The 21,934-nt window shown below is 34.4% G+C and overlaps 2 protein-coding genes across 4 annotated transcripts in view; one reads left to right on the plus strand and one right to left on the minus strand.

Moving 5' to 3' along the window:
• Positions 1–21,934, plus strand: part of CENPP (centromere protein P) — a 228,189-nt gene that overhangs the window by 53,426 nt on the left and 152,829 nt on the right. Inside the window, exon 5 of the mRNA XM_088838130.1 lies at positions 1,897–1,993. Coding sequence (XP_088694256.1) covers positions 1,897–1,993 — 97 coding nt within the window. The remainder of the gene's footprint in view (positions 1–1,896; positions 1,994–21,934) is intronic.
• Positions 1,586–21,496, minus strand: OGN (osteoglycin). 3 transcript variants are annotated; one of them, XM_055427469.2, is made up of 8 exons: positions 21,373–21,481; positions 20,595–20,633; positions 20,107–20,355; positions 18,602–18,698; positions 11,524–11,682; positions 9,543–9,745; positions 7,403–7,498; positions 1,586–6,586 (listed from the first exon to the last, which is right to left on the minus strand). In XM_055427469.2, exons 3-8 carry the CDS (start codon positions 20,278–20,280, stop codon positions 6,416–6,418), a joined length of 900 nt encoding a protein of 299 aa, XP_055283444.1. In that variant the 5' UTR covers positions 20,281–20,355; positions 20,595–20,633; positions 21,373–21,481; the 3' UTR covers positions 1,586–6,415. The 3 variants fall into 3 exon arrangements, with proteins under 3 accessions (XP_055283444.1, XP_055283443.1, XP_055283445.1); XM_055427468.2 differs by lacking the exon at positions 20,595–20,633 and having other exon boundaries at positions 21,373–21,496; XM_055427470.2 differs by lacking the exons at positions 20,595–20,633; positions 21,373–21,481 and having other exon boundaries at positions 20,107–20,579.

Here is a 21,934-nt window from a genome sequence, read left to right on the forward strand (position 1 = left end):
CTGTTTCTTTGTACTTTAGTTCTTCTAGGTCTTTGGTAAACATTTCTTACATCTTCTCAATCTTTGCCTCCATTCTTTTCCTGAGATCCTGAATCATCTTCACTATCATTATTCTGAATTATTTTTCTGGAAGGTTGCCTATCTCCACTTCACAAATTGTTTTTCTGAGTTTTTATCTTGTCTTTTCATCTGGGACATTAACTTTCTTCTTTTTCATTGTTATTAACTTTCTGTAGTGTGGTTTTTGTTTTAGCCACTATGAGACTGTGCTTCTTGTTTCTTCTGATGGATGAGTCTAAGAGGCTTATGTCAGCTTCTTGATGAGAGGGACTGGTGATGGGAATAACTGGGTCTTGCTCTGGTGGGCAGGGCCTTATTCAGTAAAGCTTTAATCCAATTATCTGCTGATGAGTGGGGTTGCACTCCCTCCCTGTTAGTTGTCACTCTTTGTGACCCCAAGGACTACAGAGTGCCAGGCCTCCCTGTCCCTTACCATCTCCTGGAGTTTGCCCAAGTCCATGTCCATTGAATCGGTAATGCCATCCAATCACCTTATCCTCTGCCACCTTCTTCTCCTTTTGCCTTCAATCTTTCCTGGCATCAGGGTCTTTTCCAATGAGTCAGTTCATCTGCATATCTGGCATTGTTTATATTTCTCTCAGCAATCTTGATTTCAACTTGTAATTCATTGAGCCCCGCATTTCACATGATATACTCTGCATAGAATTAAATAAACAGGGTGACAGTATATAGCCTTGTTATACTCCTTTTCCAGTTCGAACCACTCCATTGTTCCATGTCTGGTTCTAACTTTTGCTTCTTGACTCGCATCATGTTTCTCAGGAAACAGGTAAGGTTGTCTTGTACTACCATCTCTTTCAGAATTTTCCAGTTTATTGTGATGAACACAGTCAAAGGCTTTAGCATAGTCAATGAAGCAGAAATAGATGTTTTTCTAGAATTCCCTTGCTTTCTCTGTGATCCAGTGGATGTTGGCAATTTGATCTCTGTTCCTCTGCCTTTTCTAAATCCAGTTTATACATCTGTAAGTTCTCATTTCAGGTACTGTTGAAGCCTAACTTGAAGGATTTTGAGCATTACCTTGCTTAGCACATGAAGTGAGCACAATTTGTGCTCATAAATGTCCTCACCATACGACTACTGTACAGTAGTTTGAATATTCTTTGGCATTATGTCTCTTTGGGATTGGAATGAAAACTGACCTGTTCCAGTCCTGTGGTCACTGCTGAGTTTCCCATATTTGCTGGCATATTGAGTGCAGCACTTTCACAGCATCATCTTTTAGGATTTGAAATAGCTCAGAGCTCAGCTGGAATTCCATCACTTTCACTAGCTTTGTTTGCAGTAATACTTCCTAAGGCCCACTTGACTTCACACCCCAGGATGTCTGGCTCTAGGTGAGTGATCATGCCATAGTTTTCCCGGTCGTTAAGATATTTTTGTATAGTTCTTCCATGTATCCTTGCCACCTCTTCTTAATCTCTTCTTCTTCTGTTAGGTTCTTACCATTTCTGTCCTTTTTTGTGCCCATCCTTGCATGAAATAATGACTAGAAACTAGTGACTGAGACCAGATATACTCTTTATTATACCACAGATCATCAAATGAGGTATCAAGGGGGATGTGGCATTTGTGTGATATCTTGAAAGATGGGTAGAATTTAAACATTTGAAAATGGAGAAAAGGGAATTCCAGTCTGAGAAATCACACAGGGGCACATACTCAAAAATGTAGAGTTTGGTATATAGAAATATATCAAGCAAGTACTTTTTAAGTTTTAGTGTCATGTCTGTAAAAAGCAATAATAAGATAAAGCCATATTGGGGGGTTTCATTTAATGATATTTATTAATCATAGAACCTTTTATTTCTACAGAGCAGAAGAAAAAAGAGATCTGCTTATGTTTTTCCGAAGCCTACACTTCTTTGTGGAGTGGTGTGACTATCGCAAGCGCACATTTAAACATTTCAAGGTAGAGTCTAGAGTCTTTCAATTTAAACATATATGGAAAGTAAAGCTAATTTCAATTTGGGGATTTAAGATAACATTCTTTAAGTTTTCAAACAATAGAAAATATCTTTATTGGCTTCTGGAATTTGCATTTATTTGCAATAAATAGCGGAGAAGGCAATGGCAAGCCACTCCAGTACTGTTGCCCGGAAAATCCCATGGACAGAGGAGCCTGGTAGGCTGCAGTCCATGGGGTCGCTAAGAGTCGGATGACTGAGCGACTTCACTTTCACTTTTTGCTCTCGTGCATTGGAGAAGGAAATGGCAACCCACTCCAGTGTTCTTGCTTGGAGAATCTCAGAGACGGGGGAGCCTGGTGGGCTGCCGTCTCTGGAGTCACACAGAGTCGGACATGACTGAAGTGACTTAGCAGCAGCAGCAGCAGCAATAAATAGAGGAGGAATGCTTCTGTACAAGTCAGTGAACCATTTTCATTGAAAGAAAAGTAATTATAGTCATATTTATTTTATAAAATACATTTTGAAAAATTAATCTGTCAAGGATACTTGAAGTAAAATGCCAAATGCTAGTAAAGAATATACGCATAGAAGCCTTATAATGTCATAATGTAATCTTTACATCCTGAGTCACTCTCTGTATTTAAGCTTCTTATTTATTGTATATGTCAAGTTTAAATATTAAGGTCTGATTCTTATAAAGTAATGCTTCTTAGGCCTGGTGCAGATACATTCAAAGACATTTTTAAAACTCCCTGTTTTTGTTTGTCATAGATAGAATTATGTTTGGCTACGTTGTAATCCTCCAATTTATGCTTAGTTGGATAGGATTAAATTATTGACAGCAGGGATCCACACAGAAATCAGTTCTGAAAGAGTTCACATGAATAATATGGCAAAGTTCAGGTTTCCTCAAAATCCTAAGTCATGACTTTTGTCATGACTATTGTCTTTATGACTGGTGCTAACACTCATTTATTTTGGATTCTTTTTTTAAATCATCATCATCATCTTTTGCATTTTATTTGGTTGAGCTAATCTGTCAGGCATAGGATTTTCTTTAGAATGAAGCATGCCGGTATCTGTACTGTACTGTGGTCCCTTGAGGAGTTCTCAGGATTATGTTGTTTACTTGCAGGTGCTCTTGAACAAGAACAGTTAAATAGCTCTTCTTCAGAATTGGTAAAATAGAGTAATGATTGAGGAGCATGCTGGCAGTTATGATAATAAAGCATATCACATGGCCATTTTCTTATACATTAGGATGAGTTGTGGGAAATGTGAGCACTAGTTCCATTTTCAAGCTGATTTTCCTCTACGTGTTTTTAAGGCAAGTATAGAAGTATAATTGGTGTGCTTTTCCTGTAGCAGATAAAGTGCTTATTTGAGCTGGTCTTTGCTGGTGACAAGGCTGTTAGAATGGAAAGAGTCACATGGTTGTGCAGTCATCAGCAGTGTTTATCTACAGAATGTTTTAATCATCCCAAACTGAAAACCTTGTCCCCATTAAACACTTAATTTGTCATTCCTCTGTCCCCCAGCTTCTCAGAACCATCATTCTATTTTCCATTTCTGTGAAATTGACTAAGTATCTTGTTCAAGCAGAATCATAAAATTTGTTCTTTTTGCCAGATTATTTCACTTAACATACTGTCCTCAAGATTCATTTATATTGTAGCATGTGTCAAAATTTCATTCCTTTTTAACCCTGGATAGTATTCTGTACTTACCAGATTTTGTTTATTCATTCATCTGTTAATAGACACTTAATTGTTTTTACCTTTTGGCTATTGTGAATAGTCCTTCTCAAGTCATTGGTGTACAAATATCTATTCAAGTCTCAGTTTTAATTCTTTTAAGTATATACCTGTAAGTGGAATTCCTGGATTGTGTGGTAATTCTTTCTTTCAACTTGCACCACTTTACATCCCCAACAGCAGGGCATGAGGCTTCCAATTTTTTCACATCCTTGCCAATATTTCTTATTGTCTGGGTTTTTGTTTTGTTTTTATTTTTGTTTCCTTTGTTGTAGCCAAACTATTGGGTGTGAATTAGTATCTCTTTCTGGCTTTGATTTGCATTTCCTTCCCTAATGATTAGTGACCTTGAGTATCTTTTCATGTGCCAATTGTCCGTTTGTATATCTTCTTTGGAGAAATGTCTGTTCAAGGTCTTTGTCCCATTTTGTTGTTGTTGAGTTGTAGATATTTTTCATATATTTACCTCATCAAATATGATTGGTACATATTTTCTTCCATTCACTGAATTGTCTTTTCATTTTCTTGGCAGTGTCCTTTGATGTATAGAAATTTTTTAATTTTGAAGTCCAATTTATCTATTTTTTCTTTTTTATTCTGGCTTTTGGTGTCATATCCAGGAAATTGTTGCCAAATTCAGAGTCACACAGAATTTTCTCTTTATTTTTAGTAGGAGTTTTATAGATTAGCTCTTAAGTTCAGATGTTTAATTCACTTTGAGTTAATTTTTGTGTATGTTGTAAGCCAGCAGTCCAACTTCATTCTTATATAAGTGAATATCCAGTTTTCCTAGCACCACTTGTTGAAGAGACTGTCCTTTCCTAATGGAGTGGTCCTGATGCCTTTTTCAAAAATCATTTGATTGTACATGCAAAGTTTTGTTTGTGGTCTCACTATTCTATTCCATTGGTCTATATAGCTGTCCTTATGCCAGTATCATACTTTTAATTATTGTAGCTTTGTAGTTACATTTTGAAATGAGGAAGTGTAGAATCTTCCAGTCTTGTTCTTTCTTTCAAATTTCTTTTGAATATTTGGAATCCCTTGAGATTCCATATGAATTTTGGTGGGTTTTTCCAGTTCTTCAAAAAATTACATTGAAATTTTGATAAGAATTGTTTTGAATCTATAAATTGTTTTGAGTAGTGTTGACATATTAACTGTTCCATCTTTCATTCACGAACACAAGGTGTCCTTCTATTTATGCATATCTTCTTTAGTTTCTTTCAGGAATGTTTGTAGGATAAAATATTTTAAATTTTAATTCTCTGTTTCTTTCATTATCAGTGTCAAGAATAAAGCATTATCTATTTAAGATAATGGAGATCAGCGTATTTTTTACTTTTACTATTTTATTATGAAATGAAAAAACACCGATAATATTTGTTCTGGAAATAGGATAGAGACCAACTTGATTCTAATTTATAATTGATGTTGGAAACAATGTTGGTAATTTTTATATACACAGTTCAGACTTTTATTTCTAAAGCACTGATAATGTTATACGCAACCCCAAAGCAGTGTAGAAGCTAAGAATTTTGAATGGGGTTTGAGCAAGAGGAAAGTAATTTCAGGAACTTCAGTCTGGCAGCAGTGCCATTATAAATCATCACTATTAGATTGAAGATTAATTCTTATCTTTAAACATATCAGTTAATCATGGATCTTTAGAAAATGTTGCTAAGATGCTGTCTTATGAATGTATAGCCTATTTTCATGAACATGGATGTGTATGGGTGGTTGGGAAAGTGGTGTGCAGTAGTAATGCCACAGAATTTGCTTTGTTTTCATATCTTACATTTGGATAAATTTATTGATGAGATTCATTCCTATAGTATAAAAAATATTTTGCAGTTATATCATAATTGAAAGACTTTACAGTGGAGAACTTTATGGCTATATTCTGAGAAACAGAGTGGACTTCCAGTTTTTTAAATAAGCATACTGATTTAGATGTGCTTAGTTTCCTAAAATATTTTGTGGTGGATTTAGAATGTTGATTATTTAGATTAAATAAATTCTTGTACTACTTTACTAAAGCTTTTAATTGTGTGACCACAAAACAGAATAATTGAACATTACTATATTAGCTCTTTGTCAAGAGAGTAAAATTATGCTTTATTTGGAAAGTTTTGCTTAGGTATGAGACTATACCCTATTTCTCAGGCTAAGGAAAAATATAGTAGCTGCCTTAAAAGAAAGAAAACAGTTTCTACTTCATAATGAATAATGTATAAATCATAAAAGAAAGTAAAGGGAGAGATCCTTAGAAATATTTAGCTTTTCAAAGTCTTTGGAACATATGCCTTAAAAGCTTTAGGGATCCAGTGGAAGCCAGGAAAGACAGTTGAAAGTTTCTTGGACTTATCCTTTAACTTTGTAACGTTTCTTAATTTGGTGTATTTATATAAAAACATACCTTTTAATTGGTACTCTGTTACGAACTACAGGGATTTTGTAATTCTGTTCAAATATTTTCACATTTCTGATATGAACTTAGAGAGTCAATCTTTTTACTTGTTATATGTAAGACTTTTTTTAACATCTTTGCTTAAAACATAAGTTCCTTCAATAGATACAAAATTAATATTAAATATTTATGCTCCTTTAGACATTGTTGAGACAGATTATAAGTATGTGTGTACTTTAGCTATGCTGCATTGATAGTGGTTAAATGTATGACCCTACAGGCAATCTTTTTAAGCAGATAAAACTGTTGGGATGTTTTCCCAGGATGATGGGGTTGCCCTCCAAGCGTATCTCTTCAATGCGGTCCCGAATATAACTGGTGTCATTAGCCTTGCAGAATGTATCATCTGTAATTGAAGTTATGTTGTTAAACTGGAAAACAAAAGGGAAAAATTGTTTATAAACCCCAAATCATTCTTTTGTATGCTATGTAATGTGGTCTGGCAGAATACTTTATCTGTCGATAAAAAGTGATTTTTAAAATACTGTACACACTGTATATCCATCTTCATGGTAATAAAAAAAACCCTGTCTGAGCAATCTGAGTCTCCCTTTTTAAAGTCTACAGTATTACTTTGGAAGAACAGACTACTTGCTTTTTCTAAGAATAAAGCTCATGTATGTAACAAATTTCTGAGTACAAATAAGATTATACTAGCTGGAAAAAGTATCCTGTTGTAGAGTGTCAACTCAAAATGGGTAGTGTGTCCTTAAATGTACTTTCAAAAAGTAAAAAGAACAAATGAGAATTCTTGTGATGGTGAAAGACCACTTTTAGTTTCTTTTTATTCCCTCTTCACTTTTCTATTATCCTTGATGTTGGACAATAAAGTCAGCTGGGAAGTCTCCAAAAGCAAGTGTTTACTGCTGTTTGGAGAAAGAAACATAAACCACAGGTCTTAGTGTCCCCTAACTTCAAATCCACATGTCAGATTAACTAGGAGATGCCAGGTGCACACCTGGAGACAAGCCATACTATAAGAGCAGACCTCATACCTAGTGTTACTGATCCTTTGGTTTTGCTCTGAATAGAACTGTGGCTTCTGGGCAAGAGAGAGCATTTGACTAAATATTAATGCTTTTGATGGGCAACATTTACATATAAGTAAGTGAATTTCCTAATGAATCATAAGATTGACCCATAGTAATTTGAATTAAAGTCTGATACTATGAAAGGAGCAATCATACCTGAAGATGAATTACACGCAGACTTTCTGGTAAATTAAGAGGCACAGATTCCAAAGCATTGTGATCCAAGTAGAGGAAGGAGAGGTTATTCAGTTTCTGTAAGGAAAAGGTGCTTTTGCTTGAGTTAATACCTGAGATCAGTGCATTTCTTCATGATTCAAGCTATATACACATATATATAAATATACATATGTATAAATACATAGATATAGACATGTATCAATACTAATAATCATTGGTATGGTAGTTTTTGAGTTGGTGGGATTTTTTGTTTGTTGTTTTGGTTTTACAATTAGTGTATTTCAGTCCTTTACAAAGGGCAATAGAACCCTAATGCCTCCCCATGTCTGTCTACTCATCTCACATCTGAATACCCAGTCATAGCCACCCTCAGCCTTCAGGTCAATTTCTGGGGCTCTTAAATTTGTCTTTGGAATAGGTGATGATGTTAATGCTTATGCAGGATTGTATTTGGATCCTGGTACTGATATAACCCCTCTTGAACCTCCAGAACTTTCCATTTCAGCTCCACTAACTTGTAGTAGAATGAATATTGCTAAGAGATGTGTGTGCTTGTTGGTAAGATATCTTCCAAAGCAATGTATTAAATACGTGGCTGGGTATGATTTTTTTTACCACCCTAAGGGGTCTACATTAGATTACTCTTCATAATCAATAACCCATTATTGTGTATAATTTTATAGTTTTACCTTACTTTTGGTATACATCCTATGGCAGAATTTGGATTCTTTTTTTTTTTTTTTTAGAATTAGTTTGTCGTTATTTTAATCCTTTCTTAAGCATCCTACATGTGTGCTTAGTCACTCAGTCATGTCCAACTCTGTGTGACACATGGAACCCACCAGGCTCCTCTGTCCATGGGATTTTCCAGGCAAGAATACTGGAGTGAGTTGCCATTTCTTACACCAGATCTTCCTGAACCAGGGATCCAACCCAAGTCTCCTGCTCTGGCGGGTAGATTCTTTACCACTGTACCACCTAGGAAGCCCTCTTAAGCATCCTACAATCCATCATATAAGAATCAAGCTTCTGTCTTCCCCAGGACCTCTTTACATGGATTAGAGTGACTTGATTTTACCAGTGGCTTTTGCAGCCTTGGGCATTAAGCAAAACTAGAAAATATCTGACTTTATCATTTTGATGCCAATTTGTCATGAATCCCTTCTGTAATCCATGTGTAAAATCCAAAATATTCAAATACTTCTTTTGTAAATGTTAACCAGCTCCTGTAGGTCTTTAACATACCAGTTTTTCAGAGGTTTACCTGCTCAAATTGTGTATGTTCAAATTACAAGCATTTTTTGGTTTGTTTTTAAAGTAAGTCCAGTTTCTAAAAGTCCCCTAAGAGTTCCTTAACTTCTAAGGAACTGTTAGGAATTGTCAAAAGGAGCTACCAACTTGTATTTTGAGCAAGGTCTTCTGTTGATAACCAGTAGCATGATTATCTCAACCTTTTATCTGGGGTTTCTTTCAGGACTGGGAATGAGTACTTCAGATCTATGAAAGTCCTGGGCTGAGGTGATTACTTCTCGGTAGACTGTGCATTTTGAGACAACCTGGGTACTTAAATCAAAGTAAATCACCTTCCCTTTTTCCTGAGCATTTATTTTCTTGAATGACTAAATTAAGAAATATATTTAATTTTTACTACATACAGAATTTTGCATTAGGTGCCATCATGGAATTCAAAAGAATATCTCCCTACAGAATTCTATGGTCTAATACTTTTAAGTATTAAAAATAAAATTCAGTCTTTAGAGCATGATTTTTCTGGTGTTTATAAATTACTAATACTGTAGGGAAGAAGAAACACAGGAAAACTTCCATTTTGAGGTTTTGGAGACTCTTGGTGCCACGAGTCTTTGTCTATATAAATAAATATTTGCCGTGTGAATGAGGGAAAGAGATGTGATGCCAGGTAGTCCCATGAAACAAAATAGTTATTTTAAGTGAGGTACAGGCATAAGCTAGACTTCAATAAGCCTAATAATATCACCATTTATTATGTAATAGTTTAAAACAAAATTCTAGGCTATAGTTTCTTCTTCTTTTATCATGTTATTATTGGCTGTATAACAATGATATTATATTGTGCTCAGTCATACTATAAAATACTTACTTTGAATGTATTTGCTTTGATTCCTCTACTCTTGATTTTATTATACTTTGCATTAAATAAAGTAAGCTTGGGAGGGAGAACTGGAAGCTTCAGTAGTTGATTTTCAGCTAGCGTAAGTTCTTCTAACAGAGAAAGTTTTGAAAAAGTACCATCTTCTATGTCTTCAATCAAATTTCCCGTAAAATCGAGTCGTCTTAAGTTAGCTTGAAGGAAAAATATACAAACAATACAGAAACATTTTTTAAAATACATGAAGTTAAATTCTTAATTGTGTGGACTGAGGAAAAGCATTTATTTAACAGGTAATTCAAATTTCTTTTATTTTTAGTGCTTTGCAGAACATGTACAATTAGTAGCTCAGTAAGTTTTATTGAATGAATACTCAGCATATACTCAGTGCTTGACACTGATGGCGTTTCTCACTGGAGTTCTAGAATTTCAGGTTTGGAAGGGAACTTTAAGTTAATATAGAGTCCTTTTCCATCCTTTTTTGTTTGAATTCTCAGTATGCTCAAGTAATTTGAAAGAAATTCTTTGTTGCAAATTATGGAAAGCAAGCATTATGTTTGATTGAATAGATCATGTAAATATTTTTGGATTTCTTGCAGTCCTGTTGCATTGTGATTATGGATTTGTTGTGTTTGTATTATTTGCTCAGTTGTGTCTGACTCTTTGCAACTCCATAAACTGTAGCCCACCAGGCTCCTCTCCTCTGTTCCTGGCATCCTGTCCAGGCAAGAATACTGGCATGGGTTGCCATTCCCTTCTCCAGGGGATCTTCCTGACCCAGGGATTGAACTCAGGTCCTCCTACATTGCAGTCAGATACTTTACCATCTTAGCCACCAGGAAAGCCCCTGTGATTGTGGGTATATTATCTTAATCTCTCCATGCCTTATTGCTTAAAAACAACAAAGGCAAAAATGTTCCCTAATTTGTTAACGTGGTACATACTGAGAGAGAAATTCAATGTGTGTGTGTATGTATGCATCACTTTTGTTCTGTCTAGGATGATTAGGAGATATGGTCACTTCTCACTATTCAAGGAGTCATCTATAAAGTCAACACAAATGCTGAATTAGTGAATATGGAACCATTGCTCCTAGGGAATATATGGGTTCGAGCCTTTCATCACACATTTTCATCAGCCAATCAGAAAATTTTATATGTGTTTCTTTTTTAAAGGCATCTTATTTAGTATATATTGTTGCTACATTAATATTAAACTCACAGCCAACAGCACTGTAACTCACTTAAATGAAGACTACTTAACACGTATTTTCTCTGGAAGGCACATCACAGCCTTCTTGCAGTTAGGAACAATATACAGCACTTCAGCACTCTATTTAGGGAGTGTTTCAAACAGCAAAAAGCAAAAAAATGAAAAGTGAAAAATATTGCACTAAGTAGACTGTAAATGAGGTACTTGTTTAAAGCTGAAATAAAGGACAAAGCATCTTGCTCCACCTCACCTGGATGACTCAAATTTTTTGCCACTGTGCACATGCCTGTGAATAACCATAACTGTGAAATAACTGTGAAAGTGCCAGAAGTATTTATTTTGGGGTTACAAATAAATTTTATAAAGTCGGCGAGTTTGAAAATATAAAATCCACAAATAATGAGAAACAACTGTATTCAATCAGTTGGGAACTACCAGTGACAGCATGAATTCAGTATGGTTAATCTCGTAAATGTGTAGTGGAGCCAGTGTGCATTTGGTATAATTTTCTTCAGAAGCCCTTGACAAAATTGGAATATAGAAAATTTTTCTGGGATGAGTGATCCAGGACTTGGACTTGACTGCAGAAATAGTTACTGTGTGTGGCGCTTACAGCAACACCCTCCTGGCAGGATATTTAAAATACCCCAACAGTGACTATCCTACATGTGATAGGCCACAGGTACCTAGAGACTTGTGTTTATATGAGTTAAATAACTAACATGAGTTAACACTAATATTTTATTTAAAATTAGCTTACGTATGTCTGCAAAATCTTTGGCGGTCAGCTTTTTAATTTTGTTGAATCGTGCATAAAGATAGGCTGATTCCTTTGGCAAAGGTGGTACAGCATCAATGTCAACTTCTTCACAGTATACAGAGCCACTTAAACAAACACACAGCAGGCATGTGGGCATTTCTGAATTGGGAAACAAAATCATAAAAATCAATAATTTAAAAATATCTGACCTCTAGTATTAAAATTCTTGCTTTCATGAATGTTATTACTAATTTGAAAAGATACTTTACACAATTATAGATGATAACAGGAAAGATGTTATGGCCATATTAGCTAGTGATCTATATTGTATCTGGTAACTCAGCATAATTTTATTTTAAATTCTGTAATACACAATCTCTTTCTCCTGTCTGTTTTGGCAATGATCATTTAATTGCTGAATTGATTGACAGTTACATTTCTTCATTTGCATATCAAAAAATCATAAAGCTGGACTTAAGGTAAGCACAAGCTTGATTTATCACTTGGGGTAGTGCAAACACATTTCTAATGAGTTTGTTGTTCAGTTGCTGAGTCATGTCCTCCTCTTTGCAACCCCATGCACTGCAGCATACCAGGCTCCCGTCTCCTTCACTGTCTCCCGTAGTTTGCTCAAATTCATGTCCATTGAGTTGGTGATGCTATCTAACCACCTCATCCTCTGCCACCCACTTCTCCTTTTGCCTTCAATTTTTCCCTGCATCAGAATCTTTTCCAGTGAAAAGATTTTCTTCGCATTAGGTGGTCAAAGTATTAGAGGTTCAGCTTCAGCATCAGTCCTTCCAATGAAACTAATTAGTAAAATAAACAAAGTATGAACTTGGAGTCATAGAGAATTTTGAGTTTTAGCTTCTTAATAATCTTCTCCAATCTCCCTTAAACTTAAATTCAAGTAAAAGTCATTTCCAACAACAGAAACAAAACTTTGGAGTCATTGTGGGCACTTTTAGAATTCCATTGCACCCTGTATCATTCATTGCACTTACTTGTCAAGCCTTCAACCTGGAAGAGTTCCTTAGTCTTTGTTTTTCATATCTTTTTACTGTTTTGGAAATTTTTAAAAATTTATTTTCAGGGCATTTATTTTGCAGAGTGTCTTTCAACTGGGGTTTATAAAAAAGGTTCCTCACTTTTGGCAGGAATACTACAGAAGTAATGTTGCATCCTCTGTGTCATATATCTGTCTCATTCCTTACAATGCTGTCTTGGGTAACTTGGTTCAGTTGGGCTCTGCCATGGTTCTCACCTGTAAAATTACTGTCTTTTGCTTTGTAATGAGTGTGTACCTTCTAGAGAAGTACTTTGAGATCTAAACATCAGGTTTGTTATCAAACTTTCATGTTTTAAAACTCTAGTTTTAATCTGTTGAAGAGTCTTACTTGAATCATTTATCACTGGGATAGTTGCCAAATAATAATTTTTCTGATTCCATCATTTCTTCTACATTTGTTAGTGCACATTCTGATATGAGGTGGAATGTTCCCTCCTTATTTATTTTTGTCAGTATGAACTTATGAATTCCTTATCCCATGGATCATATGTTACTGTCATATTTATTTTGATAATCAAATTGTCCCAGATTAGTCGACGAGAACTCCTAAACTCTGTTTTAACATCCCATAGCCTTTTTGTGGTTCAATGTTATACAATATGTTGCACATATTTAACTTGTATAATTTATAAGTTGGATGTCCATCACCACAATCAAGATAATTAACATATCCATCACTCCAAAAGTTTCCTCATGCTCTTTGGTAATTATCTCTGCCTCATAGTAACCACTAATATCCTTTCTGTCATTATCTTAATATGTTAATATTATGACTATACTAAGGACCAGAAACAATATATTATCTGAAACTTTTATATCAAAAGAATGCAGTATATACTCTTTTGTTTGGCTTCAACTCTGAAAAATTATTTTGAGGGTCATCTATTTTTGCATTATCAGTAGTTCATTTCTGTTTATTAGAGTTCATTCCAATTTATTCCATTCTGTCAATAGGCACAGTTTATACAGTCATCTCTTACATATATTTGGGTTGTTTCCAGTCTGCAGCTATTTCAAAGAGAGCTGCTCGGAACATCTATGTATGGACTTAATGCTTTCATTTTCTTGTATAAATATCTAGGCATAGAATGGCTGTGTCTTATTATACATATATATTTTACCTTTTGGGAAAAGTTCTAAACTGTTTTCCAAAGTTGTGCCATTTTACATTCTCATTAGCAGTGCATATAAATTCCAGTTGTTCCTCATTCTTTCCAACATTTGGTATATGTGGTTGGACTTTCTTATTTTAGCCTTTCAAGTAAGATGTGTTGTGGTGTCTCATGTTTGAATTTACATTTTCCTAATGACTAATGTGCTGAGCATCTTTTTATATACTTATTTGCCATCCATGTGTTTTTTTGTGTGTGGTGAAGTGTCTACTCATGTCTTTTGCCTGCTTTTTAAATGGGTTTTGCATTGTTAGTTTTGAATTATATATATTGTATAGATATAAGTCATTTGTCAGATTTATGTTTTGGAGAAAATGTTTTCTCCAGTCTCTGGCTTGTTGTTTTTTTAATTTTATTTTCTAATCAATGTCTCTTAAAGAGTTTTTTATTTTAATTAATAATAATTGATTACCTTATAGTTCATGCTTTTTGTGCTGTGTTTAAGAAATCTTTGCCAACCTCCAAGTTTTTATCCTGTTTTCTTTTAAAAGTTGTAAGTCTTGATATTAGGTAGTGTAAATTCTCCAAATTTATTCTTCTTTAATGTTATGTTTCTTCTAGATTCTTTTCATTTTTATATAAATTTTAAACTCAGCTTGTTAATTACTTAAAGCCTGCTAGAATTTTAATTGGGACTGCATTGAATCGACAGATGAATTTGGGGAAAATTGACATTTTAATGACACTGAGTTTTCTGGTCCTTGAATACAATGTATCTCTATATATTTGGGTCTTTTTAAATTTCTCTCAGCATTATTGTCAATTTCAGTGAATAAATCTTATACATCTGTCATACATTTATACATATGTATTTTTTATATTTTGATTAAAAAATTAAATGTCTCTACTATTCTTTGAGAGGTTACTTATTTTCTGGCATGCCGAGATGTCCCATACCAATCCTTGCCCTTTCCCTGCCCCAGGTCTGAAATCAGCTATTACTGCAAGAAGTACTGGTCCATTTCAGTGGAGAATGGTATTTAGAAACCAAGATTTGGGTGTGCATGTGCTCATTGCTACTGGGATCTCATTGTTTCTAGGATCTTTCAGCAAAGAGGACTGGGAAATATATTTATTTTTATTTTGCTCTCTTTTCATATATAATACGGAGAAGGAAATGGCAACCCACTCCAGTATTCTTGCCTAGAGAATCCTGTGGACAGAGGAGCCTGGCGGGCTGCTGTCCATAGGTTTGCACAGAGTCGGACACGACTGAAGTGACTTAGCATGTATGCATGCATTGGGGAAGGAAATGGCAACCCACTCTAGTATTCTTGCCTGGAGAATCCCAGGGACAGAGGAGCCTGGTGGGCTGCCGTCTATGGGGTCGCACAGAGTCGGACACGACTGAAGCAACTTAGCAGCAGCAGCAGCGTATAGAATACATACATACACATGTATATGTATTTATACATGGACATACTACACATGTACACACGTAAACATATAATATATATGTACCATATGCTCGTATAAAAACATAAACATATGCATATATACACATCCATACTCGTACAAGAAGCAAACATGTCTATTTCTTTTTCTGTATATCTGTATACAAACCAGAAATTGATGCTGATACTTTTCATTCCAGTCCATTCCACTTCATCTCCATAGTGTTCCTTCTAGCCTTCCCCCTTACCATATCTTTTAACACCCTTCTCTGATTATGAGAAACCTGACTCTCCTGATCCACTTTGTATTTACTTTACTCAATCCTAGAACACACATTAAGTAAAACACATTAAGTAACACACATTATTGTTAAACCTACTCATTGGAATTTTAGTATTTGTCTACTAAGAGTATACATCAAAATACTGAGTTACTTCAGTTAGATTTCCCTTCCTGTAATGTGTTATGTTATACATTTGAAATGCAATTAAGTTTGTATTTTTCTGTTTGTCATTTTGGGTTCTTTTTATCTTATCCTTGTTGATTTTGTTTATGAATGTACTATATTTGCTTATGTGAATATAATGTTGTTCTAAAATCAAATATGCACAAAAAGTGTACTCAGTGAAGTTCTGCCACCTTTTCCCTGTACCCGTAGTTCCCGTCTCCCCCTCCTTCCTCCCCTAGTCCATCTGTAACCCATAGGTGACTAGTCTCAGCTTAATTGCCCTTCTTGAATTTCTTTCATACAAGTGTATCTTCTCTTATATCCCTTTCATTTTTAGAAGAGACAGCATACTGTAGCTACTCTTTTGCACTTTGGTTTTTTTCACATAATCTCTTCTAGAAATCAGACCGTATTCATTATAGAAATCTTCCTCATTCATTTTTGCCACTGTATAGTATTCCCTAGGTAGATGTATCATACTTTATTCAACCACTCTTCAATTTATGAATAATTAGATTGTTTCCAATATTTTACTGTTGCAAGCAGTGCTTCAGAGATTTTGCATATGTATTTTCTTACTTTTGAAGGTATATCTTTAGGATAAATTCCTAAAGGTCAGTTGTTATGTCACAAAGTAAATGCATATTAGGTTTCATCAGATATTACCAAATTCCTCTCCATTCTACCAATTTCCATTACTATCAGCAGCATATGTCAGTGTCTGATACCCCACAGGTTTTGCCAGTGGAATATATTAATATATTGTCACACTTTTGTCAGATAGGTTAAAAAATTTGGTATCTCAATTTAAATTTACATGTGAGATTGAATACCTTTTATGTGTTTAAGGGTCATTTTTATGTCATTTTGTGAATTGTCTGTTCATACCTTTTGCCCATTTTACCCATGGATTTTTTATCAATTTCTTTTTCCTGGATTTTTACTTGTTCTTTGTAAATTAGCGATATTTACTCTTTACAGTGGTATATATTGAAAATATTTTTCTCAGTTTTAAGTTGTCTCTGGCTTCATTTATGATGATTTTGGCCATGCAAATGTTTTTCATTTATGGAGTCAAACTTATTGGTCTTTTCTATTATCATCTCTGAATTTTGAGACATCCCACAATCAAGTTATTTTCTACTGTTTAAATGGTTTCACTTTTTACATTTCAGTTCAGTTCAGTTCAGTCACTCAGTTGTGTCCAACTCTTTGCGACCCCATGAATCACAGCACGCCAGGCCTCCCTGTCCATCACCAATTCTCGGAGTTCACTCAAACTCATGTCCATCGAGTCGGTGATGCCATCCAGCCGTCTCATTCTCTGTCGACCCTGTCTCCTCCCGCCCCCAATCCCTCCCAGCATCAGAGTCTTTTCCAGTGAGTCAACTCGTCACATGAGGTGGCCAAAGTATTGGAGTTTCAGCTTTAGCATCAGTCCTTCCAATGAACACCCAGGATTGATCTCCTTTAGAATGGACTAGTTGGATCTCCTAGACCCTAATTTATTTGAAGTTTGTTTTTCTGTATAAGAGGGATATAATTGTATCCCTTTTCAAGGTTGTCCCAGACTCAGTTTTTTAAAATATCATCTTTGGTACTTCCCTGGTGTTCCAGTGGTTAAGAATCCATCTGTCAATGCAGGGTACATGGGTTCGATCCCTGGTCTGGGAAGATGCCACATAGCACAGAGCAACTAAGCTCCTGAGCCACAGCTCCTGAGCCCACATGCTATACCTGCCGAGGCCTGAGCAGCAAAGGGTCGCCCCATCTGCAGCTGGAGAAAACTCACAGACAGCAATGAAGACCCAGAGCAGCCATACATAACTAAATAAATATTTTTTAAAAATAAAAACATCATCTTTGCTTCAGTGATTAAAGATGCTCCCTTTGTTATTTACTAAATTTCTATATGTATTTCTTTCTGTCTGTGGACATTCATTTATGCACCAATATTATACTTATTTTAAGTATGGAGGCTTTAAAGTATGTTCTGATAGGTGATTTCATGCAGATCTGATTTTCCATCTGAACTTGAGAATCAACCTTACCCAACTCTTTAAAGAAGTTTATTGTTACAGATTTAGGGAGACTGAACTGACTGACTAACTGACCATCTTTGTAATATTAAATCATCCTATCCAACAGCAAGAAATGTCTTTCAGTTTCTTCCAGTCTATTTTAACTATTATGCTTTTCAAATTTCTTGAGATATATTTTCTGTTTTGGTTCATTTTAATTTTATTGTTTATAGAAATTAGTGTGCCTTTTCTTTTTTTTTCATATTGTCACATGAAATAATGGTCTGTGAGAGAGCAATAATAAACCAAGTAGAAACTAATAGGTAGTACTTTGTAATTTGTTATTTTATAAGTTTTCTATTGTTTTAATTGAAATGTACATTAAATTACTTATGTATATAACCATCTCTCCTGTGAATTTCTTAAAAACAAAAATAATATTTTGTTTACTTTATCTCAGACTACATGTGAAAGTCACTTAGTTGTGTCCAGCTCTTTGCAACCCCATGGACTATACAATCCATGGAATCCTCCAGGCCAGAATATGGGAATGGGTAGCCATTCCCTTCTCCTGGGGATCTTCTCAACCCAGGGATTGAACCCAGGTCTCCCACATTGCAGGCAGATTCTTTACCAGCTGAGCCACCGGGGATTTGCAACTAATTGGAATTTAACAAGTATTTCTTGAATTGATTTTATATAGATTGAAGCACACACTTTATAGAGAATAAACCTAAACTGAACTTTGGTTGTTCTTGAATGTTCCTATTCCATGTTTTTCACTCATAATGTGGAATGGCAAATGGTGCAAATTCATAATATACCTGTTTGACTTTATCATTGGAGATAAAATTCCACTATTTGGATTTACTGTATCCTGATGCAATTTTGAACTATAACAAATAAAGATCCATTGTAAGCTACTTTTTAAAGCTCCTTTTAAAAAATAGGATAATAGAGTATTCATACTTACCATCATTTTCTTTCTTGGGGGGTAATGGCGTTATACTCTCATCTTTTTGTAACTGAAAACTTTTCTCATCAGGCACTATTATCATAGTTTCTTTTTCCTATTGGAAAAATAAACGTTTATTTACAGTTATTTACAATTTCGTAATTTTGGTATTATTTACAATTTGGACTGTAAAACTGAGGGATTATAGACAGCATTCTCCCATAAATGTTCTGGTTGAACAGTCCCTCCCCTCTCCATTTGTCTATTAAGTGCTGTTGAATTCTGCTCCACTTCACAAATATCTTGGTCCCTGTGTTTATATTTAGAGAGACTCCTAAAGCAATGTAAAGAGAAGAAGTAGAGAACTTTTTTACTTACTACTTTTTAGGGACCAGAAGATTTTGAAAGTATTCTTTAAACTGATTGATAAGATTGAAATCAGCCGTGTGAGCCAACAGCTTGTTATAATAGGCTTTTTTTTTTTCTAAGCACCTGGGAAGCATGACTGTATATACATATATTATATTATTAATATATACATATAATAATAATACTAGCATATTAGCCAACTTCATTGAAAGAAATTGTAGTATTAACATTTGCTCATCTGTACTGAAAAAAAAAGTCTATTATAACTTCACTCTTAAAATACTTATCATCTTATTTATAGTAGAGAACTTTTGAAGGAATCAACATTGTTAAGTGTTTGGCTGCATCTCTCATTTTCCATTTTGTGTGTGTGTGTGAGAGAGACACATACAGACATACTGTAGGCAGGCAACAGATCCTTATGTGCTGTATTAACTTTTTCTTTTCCCAGTATTCATTTCTGTGTTCCAGTAAAACCACAAGTAATTACTTAGTCCCTGTACAAGCAGACTATGAAAAATGTGGTAGGAAAGTCATCCCTGTAGACAATGACAGTAACAGTTAATGGTAAAGTGCTAGAGCCTAAATTGTTGAAATTGATTGAAAATCATGCTCCATATTAGTAGTTTTAATTTTTTGATACTGTGTAGTTGACATATGTGAATTATTATGAAATCCTGTAGATACGAAATAAGCAGTACTCTTCAATTTATGTACTTGAACTACTTCTTCCTAAAATAATAAACCTTAAGCTGGTAACCCATCTTTATTTCTCCTAATACACATTTCTCCTATTTTATTTTAATATGCAAATAAAAGGTACTATGTATCATGGCTTAAATGTAAATCTCTGCTGATAAGAGAACATCTTTAAATTGAATTTTCTTTAAATTTTATATTTCAAATTTTAGTTTTCCTTAAACTTTATGTTTTGGTTGTTACAGATACTATTTGGTTATCATAGAGTCTATTAATTTGGGAAGCATGCATACTTTAAAAATAAAATTTTAGGGACGTTATTTTAAATTGTTTTGAATCATTTCAAGTGCTTTCCCTTTCCTCTTACCTTATCAGACATATTCAGAAAAAAACAAAAACATGCATTTAAATGGGTGACTATTTTAGACATTAAATTTAGAGTAGAAATAAAATACCTTAGTACTTTTTCCATCCAGGTATTTATCCTCATAATCTTGGCTAAAAAAGGTTTCTTCAAGATTATCTGTTCCATAATCATAGATAATGCGTGAATCCTGCTGAGATGGTGGTGCTGGCTTTATCAGAGGCACAAACAGGAACAGGAGAAGTGTAGATTGCAGAGTCTTCATTTTAATAGAAATTGAGGTGACTGAAAACTAATAAGCTAGTGGCCTGCTGACTGTGGGACAATACTCTCTTTTTCCCTGGAAATAAAAATGCAGACCATCGAAGCAATATTTAAAAGCTTAGAAGACTTTTTGGCAGGGTATACGCAGCAGGGGCCAGCGAACAGTATTTAACCCTTTGTGATCTTTAATTAGATGCTAAAAGTTTTTATGTATCAGTGATATTCTGAAAAATAGTTTCAGAAAATGGTTTTAGTTCTTTTTCTATCAAAAATCTAAGCAACATTGATAATTTCAGTTTTTTAATAATTAGGTACCTTGAACAAAGGTATGCAATTGAAGTCTTCTTAGAATACCTGTAATATAAACAGTTAAAATGAAGACCCATGATCCTGTCTCATGTGAGTTAAAAATATCATATTTCAGCTTTGCTACTTTATAAGAACTCTTGATTTGTATTGGTATGAGCAGAAACAAGTTCCAGGAAAAGTTTTAAAACTTAAACTTTAAATTTAACATTATGAAAAGTAGTCATTAACACTTACTTTTAGGTGATACAGAATATTGAAAAAGCCATAATTTCAAATTCCTCAGTTTTATAATTTCCATAGATATCATTATTTTTAGTTAATAGCATTTCTTTTAAAATTTAAGGTATGAAAAATGCAAAAATAGTATTGCAGACTAGAAAAATAATAGAAGTTTAATCAAAGATTTCAAGGGAATGAAATGGGAAAGATTCTTTTAGGCTCACCACTGGATTTTATCTGGTGGTACACATTTTATACTTTTTCTTAAGTAACTTCAGACAGAATCACTCAGAATTGCTGGTGCTGCATTTTAGATACTAGTTTGTCCAAAAAGTCAGTGGTTGAAATTAAGCATAACATGGTTTTGTGACTTTTGCAGCATGCTGTTCCTGTCTGCATGGACATTCAAGTTATGCGGTGATATACTTAAGTGCTTGTTAAAAAATAGTTGTCCGAGGTAACTGAAACTTAAAAAGATTAAAGATTGCCTTTATATTTACTAAGATTGTTAGATGTCACATTTTAACAAACAATATTTAAAATAATATGTGAGAAAAGAGCCTACCGTTGTAGCTGTTTTGAAGTTTTTTGTGGTTTTCCTCAATAGATGGTCATGGCTTGCATTAGCCCCAAGAGGGAGGGTGAATGAGAAAAGCTGTGGAGTGATTTCAAACTGTTGAATAGAATTTCAGGGCCCAACAGCTTTAAAAGCAGTTTCCATGTGGTAGAGATCTTTGCCAACATTCTTTCTGCAGGGTGAAATGTAGTGTGTTGTACTAGAGAACTAAAATATTTGTAACTGCTGTACTCAGATTGCTTCCACTGATTATCATAAACTTCTGTTATTTTTTACCTTGCGTAATAAATACTCATAGCACAAATTATTTTTTAATTTAGTCATTTGAGGCCCACTTCCCCCTTTATTTTGTAACATGTAACAAAAACTCAACTGTCAGAATCAGCTTTTTAAATATAAATATTACAGTTTGGGATCTGATAGTAAAATATGTTTTTGTTTGCTGAATGAAGAAAATAGTATTAATTACCTTAATAGTATTTTTTTTGAAGTTGAAATGGTATTTAGATAACTATGTGAACATCTTTAAAGATTAATTTTATCCCTGGTA

This window comes from Moschus berezovskii, chromosome 7, assembly GCF_049115385.1.
Source record: "Moschus berezovskii isolate FMDL1 chromosome 7, NW_MosBer_1.0, whole genome shotgun sequence".
NCBI classification, from domain to species: domain Eukaryota; kingdom Metazoa; phylum Chordata; class Mammalia; order Artiodactyla; family Moschidae; genus Moschus; species Moschus berezovskii.